We start from the raw sequence: 15,697 nt of genomic DNA, 5'->3' as shown, positions 1-15,697 counted from the left end.
AACAATGAAGAGCTGCCGTGCACCAGGTACATGGGCTTCAGTTGATTTACTCATCACTGCCGTGTATGGTGACAGGCTTGACCCCATTTTACAGATACAACAGGTTGGCCCAACAGCATGAGTCAGTAGGACAGACTTGATCTGTATGCCATTCAAACCAGTGCTTTCAGCTGTGCATCAAGCTTCTAGCACATTCTCAAGGCTCATGAAGCATGAGTCATTTATTTTAAATAAAGCCAAGACAAAGTAGACTTAGAGCAAATATCAAGCTGCCCTTTTGGAAAGAACTACAGCCACTTAACAGTGACGAGGAGCTGAGTGGGTTAGAATGAATCTGATTCCTTAAAAGAATGCAACAGCAAAAGACTACTGGCAAGATCCTATACCAAAAGATAAGTAGAAATTTATTTCAAATTTTAATACAAAGAATACAAACCTCATGGTTTCTCAAAGACATCAAATTATTCTTCCATAATTTGCTCTAACTTTTGAGCTGGCAGGTAAAAACCATAGAAGAAAATGTTGCACAAACTGCATCCCAAGCATTGCATATTTAGCCATCACTAATTGTACTGTATTTTCCCAAACCATCTCAGGAGTTTTGAAGAGATTGTACCAGCATGCACCGAACAGTAGTGAATATTGTTTCCATCCTAAACTCAGTAAGCTGTCCCTGGCTGTACCTTTACTCCGCTGACAGCACAGATACCATAGGACATGGAAGGAACTGTTACATACCACTAAGGTCAGGGGTTCTGACACCTTGGTCAGCTGCCAAACACTCCTGTTGCTACAGCAACCACTTTGCAAACAGAAATGAGGTACAGGATAAACCAAGGCTCTGTGACATCAGGACTAGCATCCCTTCCAAGGGTGTCATAGTAGCAAGGAAACTCAGACATGTGCCTATTAGGACGGATGGATTTTATTTGGGATGAAGACAGTGATGGGCATTAAATGCAAAAAGAGCCACTCTTCAGCAACTGCTTGAGGCTGGAGTGTCAAGGTCAGAAGCGTTCCCACGGAAAAGCGCCAGCCATGGGCCTCCTGCAGCAAGCCCTAGTCCTGAATCTTGGCTTTAGTTGACTGGAGGTCACTGTGACTATGCCTGCTTAGTAGAAAAGCTTCCAGCCTTTTCTTGTAACACTGACTACAAATAAAAATCACCTTCAAGTGAACAGATCGTCTGTGATAGCAGGGGAATAAGGGGGTGCGCCCCTCCACAGTCCCAACGCAGCATGACAGTGACCCCCCCCCCCCCAACACTGGTTCAAAAGGAGAGCAAAGCTAAAGCTTCCCCATGGCCTAGGGAACTAAAACCAGGCGAGCCACACCCACTGAAACACCATTCCTGCAGAGTTAACTTGTGTAACAGCAACTGTCAGTGTGACCCATTCACACTCCTTTTCGGGATAGGAAGAACATGAGAAGCAGTGGAGTAATAGAACCTAGAACCAGAGGCCTGAGGGCTTCCACAGAAACACTCTGTCCTGCCACAGTGACAGTGACCTCTGCGATAAGATCTTCAGTGTTTCTTCAGGCCACATCAGGTTCCACCCAGAGACTTGGTGCGGGGAGCACTCCTCCGAGCCTGGGTATGGAGTGTCCTACTGATGCGGTGTGGCCAGCAGCAGAGGGCGGTGGCTGTTTTCTGGGGTTGCAGTTGTAGCTGGTGGCTGTGCAGTCCTGGCACTTGGTTCTAGCAATGAGGGATGGGCAGTGAGAAGGCTGAGCCCTTCACCAGCAGGTCAGCTGGCAGCGGAGCAGAGTGAAGCCGAGAGGGGAAGGCACTAAGCAGGACAGTACTTGCTGGGTCTGCTTCTGCCCACCAAAGCTGCATCTTGGCAAGAAGTTGAGTGGAGAGACGAGCTGGCAGCCAGCAAACACGACATGCAGGTGTGGACGCTGGCCTCTCAAACAGTGGGGTGTACAGACGCCTACTTCAGCTGGAGCTGGCCTCTCAGGCTTCACTCCAGCTTTTTGGCTGGCACCCGGGTCCGTGCAATGATAATGGGCACCAGAGCCAGGCAGCCGATTAGAGCAGCCCAGAGCGGTCGGTAGAAGAGCCAGCCGGCAGCCACAGTCAACAGGGTCAGAGAGGTGGCCACACAGAAGGCAAAGGCTTTCAGGCCAATGTTGACGAGGTCTCGGAAGACAGGAAACCAGTCCACTGTGGGGAAAGGAAACACCATGAGTCCCTAAGGAGATTGTGCTCCCTGTCCTAGACTGCTCCTCTCTGTCATTTGAGGGAGGAAAGAGTCATTAAGTAGAGCCAAACTGCCACACACATAGCTAGATTGGGACAAGATTAGGGGTGGGGGCAGTAAACTACCACAATACTATTCCTGTGTAGCCCAGTCAAGTATGAGCCTATGCTGAGGCCCCTGAAAAGACACCCATAAAACCCGCTCTCCCAGAGCTCATACTGACAATCTACAATCTCCCTGAGCTGTGAGCCACTGTGCCACGCCTGCAGAGGACAGGCTTGTCTGTCCTCACTGCTCCACTTCTTCACAGGAAGGACTCAGTGGTCAGCAGGTCATGTTTACTGATGGACAGGGAGGGCCACGTGGGTCCTGCCACAGCTCACATTATTCCTCCACACGACATCTGCCCTAAGTGCCAGCAGGCCTCCAATGAAGAACCAGGATCACAGATAGGTTATCTCAAACACGGTGGGTACTGAGACTCAGGGGGATTAGCCTGTCCTCAGTCACATGGCCAAGATAGTTCGGTCTAAATTCTGATCCTTTTCTGACGTGACCACAATGTGGCTGGTATTTTTAAGCACACCTCTGATGTCCAGGGAAAGTCTGAGGGATGGATGGCCTCAGTTTCCCATCTATAAATGGGATCATCCTCCTCAACTCCCAACAGATACTGCCAATCTGGGAATATTCCAGCCACACCTCTCAACCCAAAGACATCAGTGGGGGAAGGGTTTCTGCCAGCACCACAAGAAGGATGGGTGGGGACACACAGGGGCAGAGGCCTTGGTACTGAGTCTCCCTGAGCAGGCTCTCCTCCTGCATGGACAATGTCAGCCTGGCACACTCCATGTCCTAGGCACCAGGACTTGAACCAAGTTGGCTTAAACTTAGGCTCTCTGATGCCAGACTCAGGACAAGTGAGGATGCCCTCCCCTGGCTCCAGATGCGCTAGCTGCTGCAAACATGGTCTGGCTTTGGAGAGTGTTTTCATGCATGAAACTCCCAAATTAGGGGCAAGAAAAGGAAGCCTAGGCAGGGATATCCATGACTCTGACTTCAGGGATTTCGGGTATAGATCCAGTTCATACCACACTCCCCATAGCTGCTCAGTTATGGAATAAGAGATGTGCAGAGCAGGCCAGATCATGGAGCGACCAGCCTCCCACCCTGTCCCTCACACCTGCCTCTCTGCTCGTTCATCTTAAAGCTACCTGGGGGAGGGGGGACACATAGGCCAGATGTTTGCTGTCTTCTCAAGGATCCCATCAGGCTGAAAGGCTGACCGATGGCAGTGTGACTAGCACAGGGCTACAGGAGGGAAGGCTAGCTCCTGCACCTTCCGACCTACCTAGGGTATAGAGGATCCGTGTCATGAGGTTGAGGCCCATAAACATGGCCATCCAGCCAGCCGCTCGCAGGCCCCATGTCTTCATAGAATTGCTCTTCTGTTCTCTACGAAACACCTCCTGTAGGACAAGGTGGCACGGTGTCAGGACTCAAGACACCAAGCAGCAGTGTGGGTCCTGGTGGTGGTTTGAGGGTACTGTTGGCCATTTCCATATAGAGCACAGGGAGACAGACAGACCTCTCACCTGTGTCTAAGTCTCCGTGTCTCTGGCTTAAGAACGTGGAATAAGAGATCTTTGTGGCCTTAGGTGGTCTCATCTGGAAAAAGGCCACCATCCTTCCATTTCATCTCTGCCATCTGTGGATACCTCCCATTCTGAGTGGACAGTTTAGGAGTCCTAGGTGAAACGTTAGCCCTCAACTCCAGGATAGTGCTCACCGCTTCAGGATCACTGACCCCAACTGACTCCCTCCTACTCTGTAGGCCGTGCTTTCTACTCCCATTGCTGTCTCTGGTTCTCTTCCTGGCCTGTAAATGCTGATATCCTTTGGCTGTTTCATCCACTCTGCCCAGGACCTGCCATGCACCCCATGAGCCTGTAACCGAAACGGAACACTATACGCGCAGCGCTGCTTTGGGGCCACACCGCCTGGTTCCTACCGCCTCCTAGACACTGTCCCGCCTTCCTGGCATGCTGAGCACTGACTCAGAGCCCCACCCCAACCTGACTCTGTCATCTCCATGGCAGCACATAACCCTACCTCCTATCCACTGGCACAACCTGGGGTCAGGTGTGGCGTGGTCCCCCTCACCACAGAAGCAAGCTGTCTGTGTTTCCCTGCTGTCTACCATGGTCCACATCATCACTGTTCTGTACCGAGCTCTTGCGTTAGCCTCACTTGCCTCCCTGTTTCCTCTCCTCACCTCATTCTCATACAGCAGCTGCCACAGCTCTAACCCCCTCTGCCCCTCACCAGGGCCTGGGCCACCTATGGTACGGCCAGGCCAAGTATTCTGTCTGTGCACACTGCCCACAGCTGCTTAGCAGTTCTGTTCTTCCCTCCAGTCTAGGCTTAGACGAGATCTCTCCTGAGCCTTCCCAGCCCTGGATTGAAGTCAATACTCTGACTGACCAACTCTAAGACAACACACAATGATAGCCAATACCTGTCTCAGCATTTAGCTATCATTGCCCATGCTTAACAAACACACTGACCTGACTCTTACTTAACCCAACTGCAATCTTCTTCCCTGTTTTACAGAGACAGGAAGCTGAGGCTCTGTGAGGTTGTCACAAAACCCCATGGCCTCACCATAGGCAGTTAACTTGAAAACAGATCAGATATGCCTGTAATACCCACATGAAATGCGGAAGATGATGGTGTTTTTAAGATGGTTTATTTCACAGAAGAGGATAAGACACTGGCTCATGGTTTGTAGCTGGTGGGAAGCTACAGGACTAGGTGGGGGGCTGACAGGGGTCTGTGAGCAGTGCTGTGGTCTGGACCCCTGAACTCTCCAGACCCTGAGTTCCAGCATTCTGACTTCAGGACACAGCTTTTTTCTCATTTCTGTGTGCCTGCCAGCTTGTCTATAGCCAAACCTTCCCTCTCCAGTCTCCTCAGCCACACACCCTTCCTATCACTTTCCAGAGGATAGCTCTGAGACCTGGGACTGCCTGAGAAGGCTGGAAACCAGGGGCTGGGCAAAGAAAGCCCTGGGAGAGAGAAAAGGACTTTCTAATTTTAGAGCAGTCCCTAGGGTGACTCAGCCTAGGCTGGGAGGTAGTAGCCCCACCCTACGCCTGGTAACCAGGCTCCCTAACAACAGACCAACCACACCCCATCTTGGCCAGGTAAGAGGAGGAGGTTGTGCCCAGACACTATGACACACTGGATGTAGCTGGAAGGGAGGAGAGAGAGCAGCTGAACACCCAGTAATAGCAGCAGGAGGGCCACAGCCATGCTCTGAAGCCAGCTGTACCCTTGGCCTTTCCGTCTCTCCTGGACTGAAACCCCCACGTTAGCTTAATACACACAGGGAAGGCCTGGCAATGATCCTCTGGCTGTATCAGCAAGAGCGAGAATCAACACTGTCTCAATGTTCTAAAGGCACAGAACTGAGAGTCAGAACCCCTCCATCCCAGCACTAGGTAACACATGACCCTTCCCAAATACAGCAGGAAAAGGCGCACCCAGTGGACCTGTGTGTAGGCGACCACCTCACTCACACGGCCCTGATGCTGCAGCTCCAAGCCCTGCACTGGTGCCCCTGAAGGAAGAAGAGGTACCCCACAGTGGCCCCTTCTCCTCCTGGTGCCCACTGACAAAGTGAACTCTTTCCTGCCTGACTTGATTATTCTAGGGTGGGCATGTCCATTTTGAGGCCTCCGCAAAAATGGCTTGTCACAGAGGCCATAAGGCACTGGCCATGACCTCTAGTGGTGGGGCTTGTGAAACAGCTCTGGGAAGAAGGGCGGGGTGTGCCTGTCCCCACAGGCGGCAGCTCACCTCAGCTGAGAAGTCTCCATGGTGCAGGAGCAACAAGGTATCCCCGGACTTGGTGGAATATGGGATTAGTTGGTCACCTCGCTGCCGGGCAATCACAGTAACCTGGTCAAAGAAGTCAGTATTAGAGCTGAGTGGAGTGACCTGAGGGACAGGGACACAGGGTGAGACCCACAGCCCACCCCCTCAGACTCCACACCAGCCAGGTGAGGAGACTTGGGGCCTGTCTCTCCTTGCTGCTGTGGGGTGGAGCTTAGGAACAAGTCCGTGTTGGGGCAGATCTACACAGGGAAAGGCCCTGCTGGCCTTCTGGACTGAGCGTTCATATAGAGGCCTGGTGGTCATGGTGGGCACTGGATGAACAGCAAGGCATATGCACATCAAGCAACCAGGCCAGGCCTGGATCACTGTTCCCGCATGGCTGCCTGAGCCAAGGGTCTCTCTGTCTGCCTCCTGAGTCAGGTCCTGGGGTAGAGTTCTCATTGTATGTACTGTGAAGAACCAAGGACTGTGCCTGGATGCAGGAGCTGCCACAATTAGATTAGGTTCACTAAGCCTGTGGCCCCCAGCCTGGGGTCTGTCTAGGAGGTGCTGTGGGGAACACAGGCCTCTGAAAGTGCCCAAGAGCAGGCCTAATGCCTATGCAAATGAGTGAGGCACAAAGTGGTCAGGACCCATCCCAAGGTGTCTGGGCCCGGGGAGTCTGGAGTCAGCCCTTGGGGAGCAGTTACCACGTGAGCCGGGCCCAGGTCAGGGTCATCACTGCTCAGTCCCGCGTAAGAAAAGGAGACTCGAACATCACCAACCTGAAGGTGGGAGAGAAGTGGGGAGAGTTAGTGAATGGTGAGCCCATCAGCTCTGCAGTGCCTGGCTGCGTTCACTCTCTCATCCTGACTGTCCTCCCCTGGTCTCCAGTCTCACTGTCGCAGTCGGGGTCCAGCTGCTGTACATGCTGCTACTCAAAAGCCATGGCCTCTGCTGTCTGAGCAGCCCTCATGCCCACGTACCTCCGGGTACTTAGGGTTTTCACTGTGGTAGAAAAAGTCTCCTCGGCGAATGATGTCCACATGGGGGTCCTCCAGCTTGGCCAGGCTCAGGGCCTTGAAGTTGTCAATCTTGTCGATGAGGCCTGAGGGAAGCAGAATGCTCATAAACCATGGACTCCCCTCAGAACCCTGATCTGCTGGGCTGTAGCCTGGTACTCCATCTTCTGTGCCCTCACAGAGCAGGGCCAACAGCCTCCACCCTCTAGCTTTTGCTTATTTGTTTCTCCCAGATGGAGGGAAGTGTTTTTAGGTAGTGGGTCTCATGTAGCCCATGGTGGCCTCAAACTTGGCACAAAGCTGAAGCTGACCTTGAACTCTTGACCTCACTGCCTTCACTCCTCAAGTGCTGGGATGACAAACCTATGCTGTCATGCATGGGTTCTCTTTTTATTTTGTGACAGGTTTTACTGTAGCCCAAGTTAGCCTCAAACTTGTGATCCTCCTGCCTCAACTCCCTGAATGCTGGATGATAGGCATGTGCCACCAGCTGCAGTGCCCCTTTCTCTAATTCTACCTCTTCTAGAACTCCCCTGTCGGCCTAACTCAACCCTAACTCCTCCAGGACGGCTTCCCCATGCCCTCTACTGCTTGGCTAGTTTGGCTGCAGTTCTGAGCGTGGCTTGGTTCAGCCACCCCCTCTTCAGAACATTCCCATCCACATCTAGGCTGGAGTTCGCCCCCCACCCCCACAGGCACCAGCTGCATGGTAGAGCTGCTGGGGCAGCCAGGCTAAGCTTGGTTATCTGGGCCTCAAGGGTCTGTCTGTCACCCTTCCAGAGATGGAACCTCAGGGTTACTGTGACTCACGGTGCCACCTTAAACCTTGTGGTTTTCTCCTTATTGTTGCAACAGAGGCTGCAATGCGCCTCTTTATGGCAAAGCTAGATGCCAGGCAGGGCTCACAGGTGGAGCCAGCAGTCAGAGGGAGGGAAGGCTTGGTCTGAACTCCTGGCTGAGAACTGCCTGAGGCAGGTCTCTGGTGCAATATCTGCTCAGAATAGACATGCACAGAAATGTGACAAGGATGTAATACCTGGAGTAATTTCTAGGCTTCAGAAGAACTGGCTGGAGTGGGGGTTCTACCCCCTGAGGACTCCACTCCCTCTGGCCCCAGCCCAGAGCATGACTCTGAGATGGGAGCCAGCTGGACCCTGATTATCAACCACCATGGGCTGTGGGCCTGCTCGGTGCTAGGACCCCAGCCCTGGAAGAAGCCAAGGGGATGGGGGAGGCCTTTGGGTGCCTCCACAGGAGGCCTGAGACTCACCTGCTGAGAGGAAAAACCTGCCAATCTGGACAAAGGGAGCAGTTGCTGTGAAAGACTCCACTGCCATGGCACTGCGGGTGAGAGGGGACAGTCAGTAACAGGGTACCAGGATGACCTGCTCACCTTTGTGTTATAATGAACCCAGGAAGGGACCCAGCAAGTCTAGGCATCATATGGCCTCCAGGGCTCCGTTTCCCTCTCTGCCTTCTCACCTGTTTCTACTGTCTTATTACCATACTGTCTTAGCCAGACCCACCTGCCTGCCCCGCTCCATTAGCCATGACCACACTCCAGCCTGGACAGCTTCCATCTGGACAGCTTTCCTGGACAATCTGGACCATGGCTGCATATGATCTAGCCAAGCCCAAGAGCTACATCATTGTCCTTACCCCATGCCACAGAGTGAGTTCTCCCTGAGGAATCTTAACAAGGCTCAAACAAATGCCACCACTCCCTAGAGCCCCCAACCTGGGCTAAGAGTAACAAGGCACTTCAGTGCACAGAGGCCTCTCAGTCTGTCACCAGCCCTGGGTTAACTTGAGGGTCAGGAAAGACCAGACCTCGATCTTTGTGGCGTTAACACAGAGCTTACCGTTAAAACTATGTCTCCTGTGTTTGCCAACCTGTGGGTCAGTTACCTCAACCCATTACTCAGATTAACTGAGGCTGGAGCCTGCAAGGTAACCAAGGCTGGACTCGGAACCAGGCCAAGCTCTCACCTGGGGTTTTTGTGGCCAATCTCTCTGTCGAAATTTTTGCTGCTGACAATTTCTGACCTCCACTCTGTGTCTGCATGAAGAGGAAGAAGGGACAACACAGACCAGTTAAGACAGGCCCTTGGGGATCAGGGTGGCGGCTCAGGCCTCCCTCGATGCTGGGCATGCAGGACCCTAAAGACAGGTGCTGTGGCCGTTCACACTTGCCCATAACCCCACTGCACTGCCCACCACTGCCAGCCTGGACTAGGATGGAGGTCACATGTCCTGGGGATGTCATGTAAGCCTAGAGGTCCAGGACTCACTGTAGGAGTACTTTGTCTCCTTCTTCACCTGTCCATCCTCGGTGTACTCACTGCGGAAAAAGCACAGTTAGCAGGAATCAGCTCAGGTACCCAAGGCCATCTGCTCTCCAAGTGCCTCAGGGCAGAAGTGGCCTCAAGGCCAAGCTCCCCACAGGGAGTGAAAACCTGGTGGGCTCAGGAACAGAGTCCCCAGCCTCCATGGAGCGGGGACTGCCTCTAGGAGGCCTGCCTAAAGAGATGTGCTTTCTCAGCTAGGCTGGCGCACGCCAGCTGGCTCACCCAAAGGTTCCTGGCCTTGGGCTCAAAGAGACACATCCAGCTGCAGCCTCTGAAGAACTAGGGTGGCAGGGGACCTTCTCCAGCATCCCTTGACTACTCCTTTCCACCCACAGGCCGTGTAGTTCAGGTGAGTCCAGTCCTGGCTCAGGAGACCCCCTCTGGCCCCTGAGAGCCTGCCCTGGGCCTTCTGATAGACTGTGGGTTAACTGGGAAGCAACCTGTACCCTCTGAGAAGACGGACCAGTGAAGGAAAGGCTGAGCAGGAACTGGTATTGGAGGGCCACACTGATCCCAGTGACACCATCTGAGCCTTGGGCTGTGCACCCTGTATTGTCCAGGCGAGGAAGCTAAGGAGCTCTCCCATCTGCTTTGGCCTACTCTGCACTAGATTATTGCTACCTCTGAATAAAAGGTCACCGTGCACTAATGCTGGGGGTTGACACTACTCTAATAGGCTGACCTTACACTTTGAATTTAGTTAAATGGTGTCTGCACGAAAGCCACTGCCCTTTAGCTTAACACCTGAGTTCCTCATGCCCTCCAACCCCTCTGTGCCCAGCTCCTCACCTGGACTCTTCCGTCTCCACCCACTGGTACATCTCCACATGCCGACGCAGCTTCACAGCTGGTAGACGGACCCCATAATTTGGGTCAGACAAGAGCTTCAGAAAGAATCAAACAAACAAATGTGTAAAGACCAGGCTCAGGGCAGTCCAGATCCCAGCCCAGAGCAACCTAACTGCCAGAGAGATAAAGATGGCAAGACCAGACGTGAGGATGGGGGAGACCAGCATGAGGCTGCCAACCTTAGCTCTCAACCCCAACGCCTATGACCCTGAGCTCAGACCACAGCAGCGCTACTGTCATCAGACTGTCTGTGTGCTAACTGTACTCTGAGATTTCCTCACCCTCATGGCTGTGTGACTGTTGTCATTAGCACGGGGGAAGCTGAGAAGTGACTTGTCCACACAGCCATAGGGGAGTCTGTGTCTGAGGCCCAGTCCTAAGCCACAGCAGTTAGCAACTGCCACCCAGTCACCCAGCCTACCTTGGAAGTTCGCAGGGCCCCAATTATGTGAACCAGTCTCCCTTCATTCTCCGGAGCTACGGTGTGGATACTGTCAGGGGACACCACGAGTGACAACCCCTCTGCAAGCGAGGTGGCTGTCTTCAGTGCTCGGCCCTGTAAGAGGTAGAAGAGGGGATTTCAACAGCTCAGGTGCTGTTTGGCTCCTTGCTGTGGGCACAGCGAAGGCTGGGCCTCAGTGAGCAGAGATGTTGAGGTCAAGCAACTGCAGACTCGAGACACGATTCCTGCTTTCCGGGAAGACCCTGCTAATCTCAGACTGCCTGAAGCTGGGGAGAAGCTCTGTGTCTCCCTGCCCTGTACTAGTCCTGCGCCTCCACTTCCCTCAGCCTTCCACTCCCCTGTCCCAATCCATATGGCTTTCAAAAGCCAATCTGAACCACTGTCCGAATCATGTGATCCAGTCCTCACCAGCCAGATGCGCTCTCTGCTTAGCTGACACACTCCAGCTGGCTCACTCAGGGGCCTAGCTTTGGCCTCGAGGAGATATCCAGCTGCAGCCCCTGGAGAACCTAGGGTGGCTTCTCCAACATCTCTGACTGCTCCCCTCCCCTCCCAGGCCATGTAGTTTAGGTGGGGCTGAGTCTTCTCCTGGTTCAAAAGACTGAGACCTAAGCCAAGAACCTGGGAGATGGCTGTTAAACCAATTTATACATTCATGGTTGCCTTTTTCTCTAAGTCTAAACTGCTTGGATGTGAAACTAGAAATGCTGGGTCCATATTTGCTCCAACAGGGCAGAAGCTGCCCAAGAAAAGTGTCCCAGCAGAGAGGCAGATTCCCAGTCACCCAGGGAGAGCCCCTGAGCGCAGCCATGCCCAAAGCAGGTTTCCAGGGGTGTGAACTGACTCACTGCCCCTCTGGCTCACACTGAGGTGTTTTGGATGACCTCAGCACCCCTTTCCCTCCGGGAAGACCTAGGCCCTCTGGTTCAGAGCCCAGCATTGGACCCTCGGCCCGCATCTTACCTCATTGGTGAAGATTAAGTAGAAGGAGAGTAGGAAGGTCATCAGCCCCACGAACATCCCGCCGGAAGTCTCACTCAGGCGCTCCAGGAAGCCAGGCTGGGGGTCAGATGTCACTTTGACATGTTCTTTCCTGCTGCCGGTACTGGAATACTGAGGGGTGGGAGGGGGGGGGGAATTGACAGTTTGATGAGTTTTGAGAAATGATTTTGGTGTTCAAGGAGATTCCCAGAAGAGACTCTCTTCCCCACAGACACTGGCAGACAACTATGCTTTGGCATAGAATTTCTGGGCCATAGTTAGCGTATGTTAAAGACACCAACAAGCTATTTTACAAAGCAGCTAGAAATGTATTGTTGATTAAATCTGAGAAGTAACGGCTGGGTTTCCTGAGCACTGCACCGGGCAGTACCGTGAGAGTGGTAGGTGGGCTCTTGGGGCTAAGAACTACCATGAGGCTGTGCTGTTGTGTCCAGTGGAAGGTGGGCTCAGTGCTGGGTGCACCTTCCAGCTAGGACATTAAGACAGACTACTTGGGGGAGGGGGCATAGAGGCAGACCTCAAGGGGCACGGTACCCTCAGCTGGGGACTGTGGAGCACTGGTGTGGAGCAGCAGCCTGTTGGAGAGGCAGAGCAGATGGGCATGCCCGGGCAGCTTCCCACAGGCCACGAGCCACAGGTCAGTGGAGCAGGCTTCACCCAACACTGAAGTAGGTCTAGTGTTCATCACCAAGAACAGAGACTAAGCCTGAATCCTGGCTCTGCCACCCACTAGCTGTGGGCCTCCATTTCCTCATGGGTAAAGTAGGAGTGAAAATCCAAAGTTTGGGGTGGTGGCTCCATACTGGGGCCTCACAGGCACCTGTGGGAGTTACAACTAATAGGAACATTGTCAGATTTCTCCATAACTGAAACTGGAGCTGCCACCCAGACTGTGGGTGTGGATGAAAGTCACAGAGATACAAAGTGGTGACCTGGCATACACCTCAGAGAGCCTGGCCCCTTCCTGCCCAGGATGAGGGGATGGATTTGAGACAGAATCCTTGCACATAGCTAATGCCACTTCTGCCTGCTCTCTACAGTTGGCTCAGGCCTGCCAAGGACACCCACTGTATCCAGAACAATACCATATAAATAAAACTCAGTGGAGACAACTGCTGCAGACAAGAAGGTGACCATCAGCCAGCAGGATGCCCACAATAGCACACTCGTTTGTTACAGGCCAATCATGGGCTGGCTCAAGGATAAAGAGGCTGCCAATACCCATTTCACAGATGAAGAAACTGAGACTCACTGCTTAGGTTTCCTGCCTGGATCAACAACTTGTAGGTGTTCAACCCAGGCAGGCCCCTCTACTGTGTTCTTCATCTAGGGTGTACTTTGTACACCCTACACTGTCTTCTTCATGGCTTAGCTGAAATTCAAGCTGAACAATGGAAGAGAAGATCTGTGTTTCTGCTGGCTCCCCTTAAGGCCAGGAAGGGAGGGAGGGAGGCCAGGAAGATGTTCCTCCAGCTGGGAGAGAGGTGGGGTAGGAAATAACACCTACACGTATATGCGTGTGTATATGTACACTATACGTGTGTATATATGTACACTTATGTGTCCTAAGTAATACGTTCCACTTCCAGCACACCAGGCTCAGAACCAACAAGCGATGAAGCAATGGGTGGGACACAGTGGGCCTGGATACTGGCACACAAGGGCTGGAACTCCAGCTCCCTTGTTCTATGGCCTGGTAACATGTGTTCCACCGCCCTGGTTCCTCACTTGCTGGGGATAATACCTACCTGACAGGAGAGCTGTTATACTGAATTCAGGTGCTTTGGTTCCACTCACTGTCTTAAGCCTTCCTTGCTTCCCCTGCCTGGTGACTCAGCTACAGTAGGGATGCTCTGGTACTGTCTCTAGGTATGACACAGTCACTGTCACATTGGAATCAGAATAGCGTAGATGAGCCCCTCGCCTGATCGGGCATGTTCCCCGGGAGAGTGGAAGAGGAACTTTACACCCTCACCTGAGAGTCTAGCCTCTCACCTCCTCCTATGCCCACCCCCAGCAGTGTGTAGTACTGCTAGAGGATACAGGAAACAGAAGGCTAATGGAAGGGAAGGCACACACCTCCACCTAGGCAGCCTTCCAGAGGCAGTTGCCTATGCTGGCGTGGGACTTTGGTGAAACCCATGCTCCTGCAAGTTAGCCCTATAACCTCCTTGGTTTACCAAGATGGAGTTGGTGGAATCGTTCCTTTGGTCTACGGTTATCCTGTCTGACATGGATGAATGTTCAAGTCTTCCCAGGAAAGTAATGTAACAATGGACGGACAAAGACATTTGAAGATATCCCATTGTGTGTATGTTTGGTGATGTGAGAGTCAGACCCAAGATGGTCTCTGCCTACCAGGACTGTGTGTACTAGCCTATAAGAGTGATTTTTTTTTTCAAGGACTAAGTACCTCCCATGTACCAAGCTCTGTGCCCAGCAACCTTCCTCAAATTTCAAAGTAACTGAACCCATGAGAGAGTAAACCTAGAGGAGTTAGAGTGGAAGTATTTGGATTTGTTTCCAGGCTTGTCTCCAAAGCCTGCCCTCATCAGCACCTTCCCAGGCTGATGGCGTAGCGCGCCAAGCTGGCTGAGCCCCAAAGCAGGTGTCTTCTGCTGGGGGTCTGTAAAATATGACGTTGGTGATACGGATGAGAAGGGGTCCGCCTGCTCTTGCCAGGCTGGCCTGCTGGTTGCCTTCTGCTCTGGCTCCAGTGCAGCATTCCTAACCTTTGGTTCTCCTCCCCTCCACGGCCAGACAATATGCCAAGCAGATATTGCTAGGACAGTGGGTGAAACAAACTCTGGCCTCCCAGGAGGTGTAGGAGGCCAAGAAGTTTGCGGGACAGAGGAGGGGCCTGGGAAGAGGGTGTAACAGGCCCAAGGAGGACTGCAATGGACACTCTACCAAGGAGGGAGAGAGGGTGTGTCTGGGGCTGGCAGTGCTCCTGGGCTGGCTTCAGAGGCCCTTTCACCAGAGGCATTGGTGAGTCACCAGCTTCTCCCACACCCAGTCCCCTAGCAGGTTGTTGAATGAATTTTAGGATTCACTAGGAAAATTCTTAAGGACTAGTTGCAGTAGGAAAAGGCTAAAGGTCTGGGAGAACTATCCTCAGCCAGGGACTCTAACCAAATCAGTGCACCAGGAACCAGGCAACAGAGAAAAGTCTCCCTCTCCAGGTCATCCAGCCAGGCTTGTCCAGCTACAGTAGCATCACACAGCCTAGGAGTGCACATCCCCTAGGGAGTGGAGACCAAGCAGAATTTGCTGGACAGCTCCACCTGGGCAGGATCGCCTCATCAATCTGCTCACCGACAGACACTTTCCCTGTGGTCCTTCAATTCACCAAGTTCCCCCAAGTTCCCCAAGTTTCATATCCCCAGGGGCCCAGAGAGAAGCTAGGAGTGGAATAGGAAGCTAGCAGCCGTGCACGAGCGGACCCGACTAAACCGAGCCTTACAAACCCGCGGCCCGAGATGAACCAGTTCAGGGAGCTCGGGGCAGCCGCACCCACTGGGGTTGCACGGTAGAAGGACCCAGCGCGGACCCAAGGAAAAAGCGGCCCGGATGATAGTATAACCCAAGGATCAGGAAGCACTCACGTTCGCTGCCATGGTGGGCCTGGTTGGCTGCCGCTGTCGCGCTCTGTGCCGCTAGGAATTGGGCTGACGACTGGAACGCAGAATGAGGTGACCTCCTGTCTGCCACAGATCTGCAAGACTCCGCGTGGAATCCAGGACCTGGCCAGACTAAAGACAAGAGTTACCGCCCCGCCTAAACCTCAAGTTGTTTGCGCGTGCGTGTCTCAAGGGCTCCTGGGAAATGTAGTCCGACGTCTGACACTTCACCACAAAAATTACAAAAAACGGCATTTCACTGATGCGCGTGCGCATTGCAAGATTTCTGGGAAATGTAGTATCAGCT

The 15,697-nt window shown here is 53.1% G+C and overlaps 1 protein-coding gene across 1 annotated transcript; it reads right to left on the bottom strand.

Moving 5' to 3' along the window:
• Positions 1-378: 378 nt before the first annotated feature.
• On the bottom strand, positions 379-15,576 carry Tmem43 (transmembrane protein 43). Its single transcript, XM_052174330.1, has 12 exons — positions 15,376-15,576; positions 11,732-11,881; positions 10,727-10,861; positions 10,246-10,340; positions 9,400-9,449; positions 9,098-9,167; positions 8,379-8,449; positions 7,073-7,194; positions 6,797-6,871; positions 6,069-6,170; positions 3,559-3,676; positions 379-2,170 (listed from the first exon to the last, which is right to left on the bottom strand). Exons 1-12 carry the CDS (start codon positions 15,385-15,387, stop codon positions 1,968-1,970), a joined length of 1,203 nt encoding a protein of 400 aa, XP_052030290.1. The 5' UTR covers positions 15,388-15,576; the 3' UTR covers positions 379-1,967.
• Positions 15,577-15,697: the final 121 nt, after the last annotated feature.

This window comes from Apodemus sylvaticus, chromosome 2 (assembly GCF_947179515.1).
Source record: "Apodemus sylvaticus chromosome 2, mApoSyl1.1, whole genome shotgun sequence".
Classification (NCBI taxonomy): domain Eukaryota; kingdom Metazoa; phylum Chordata; class Mammalia; order Rodentia; family Muridae; genus Apodemus; species Apodemus sylvaticus.
This window is presented reverse-complemented; position numbering and strand designations above follow the sequence as displayed.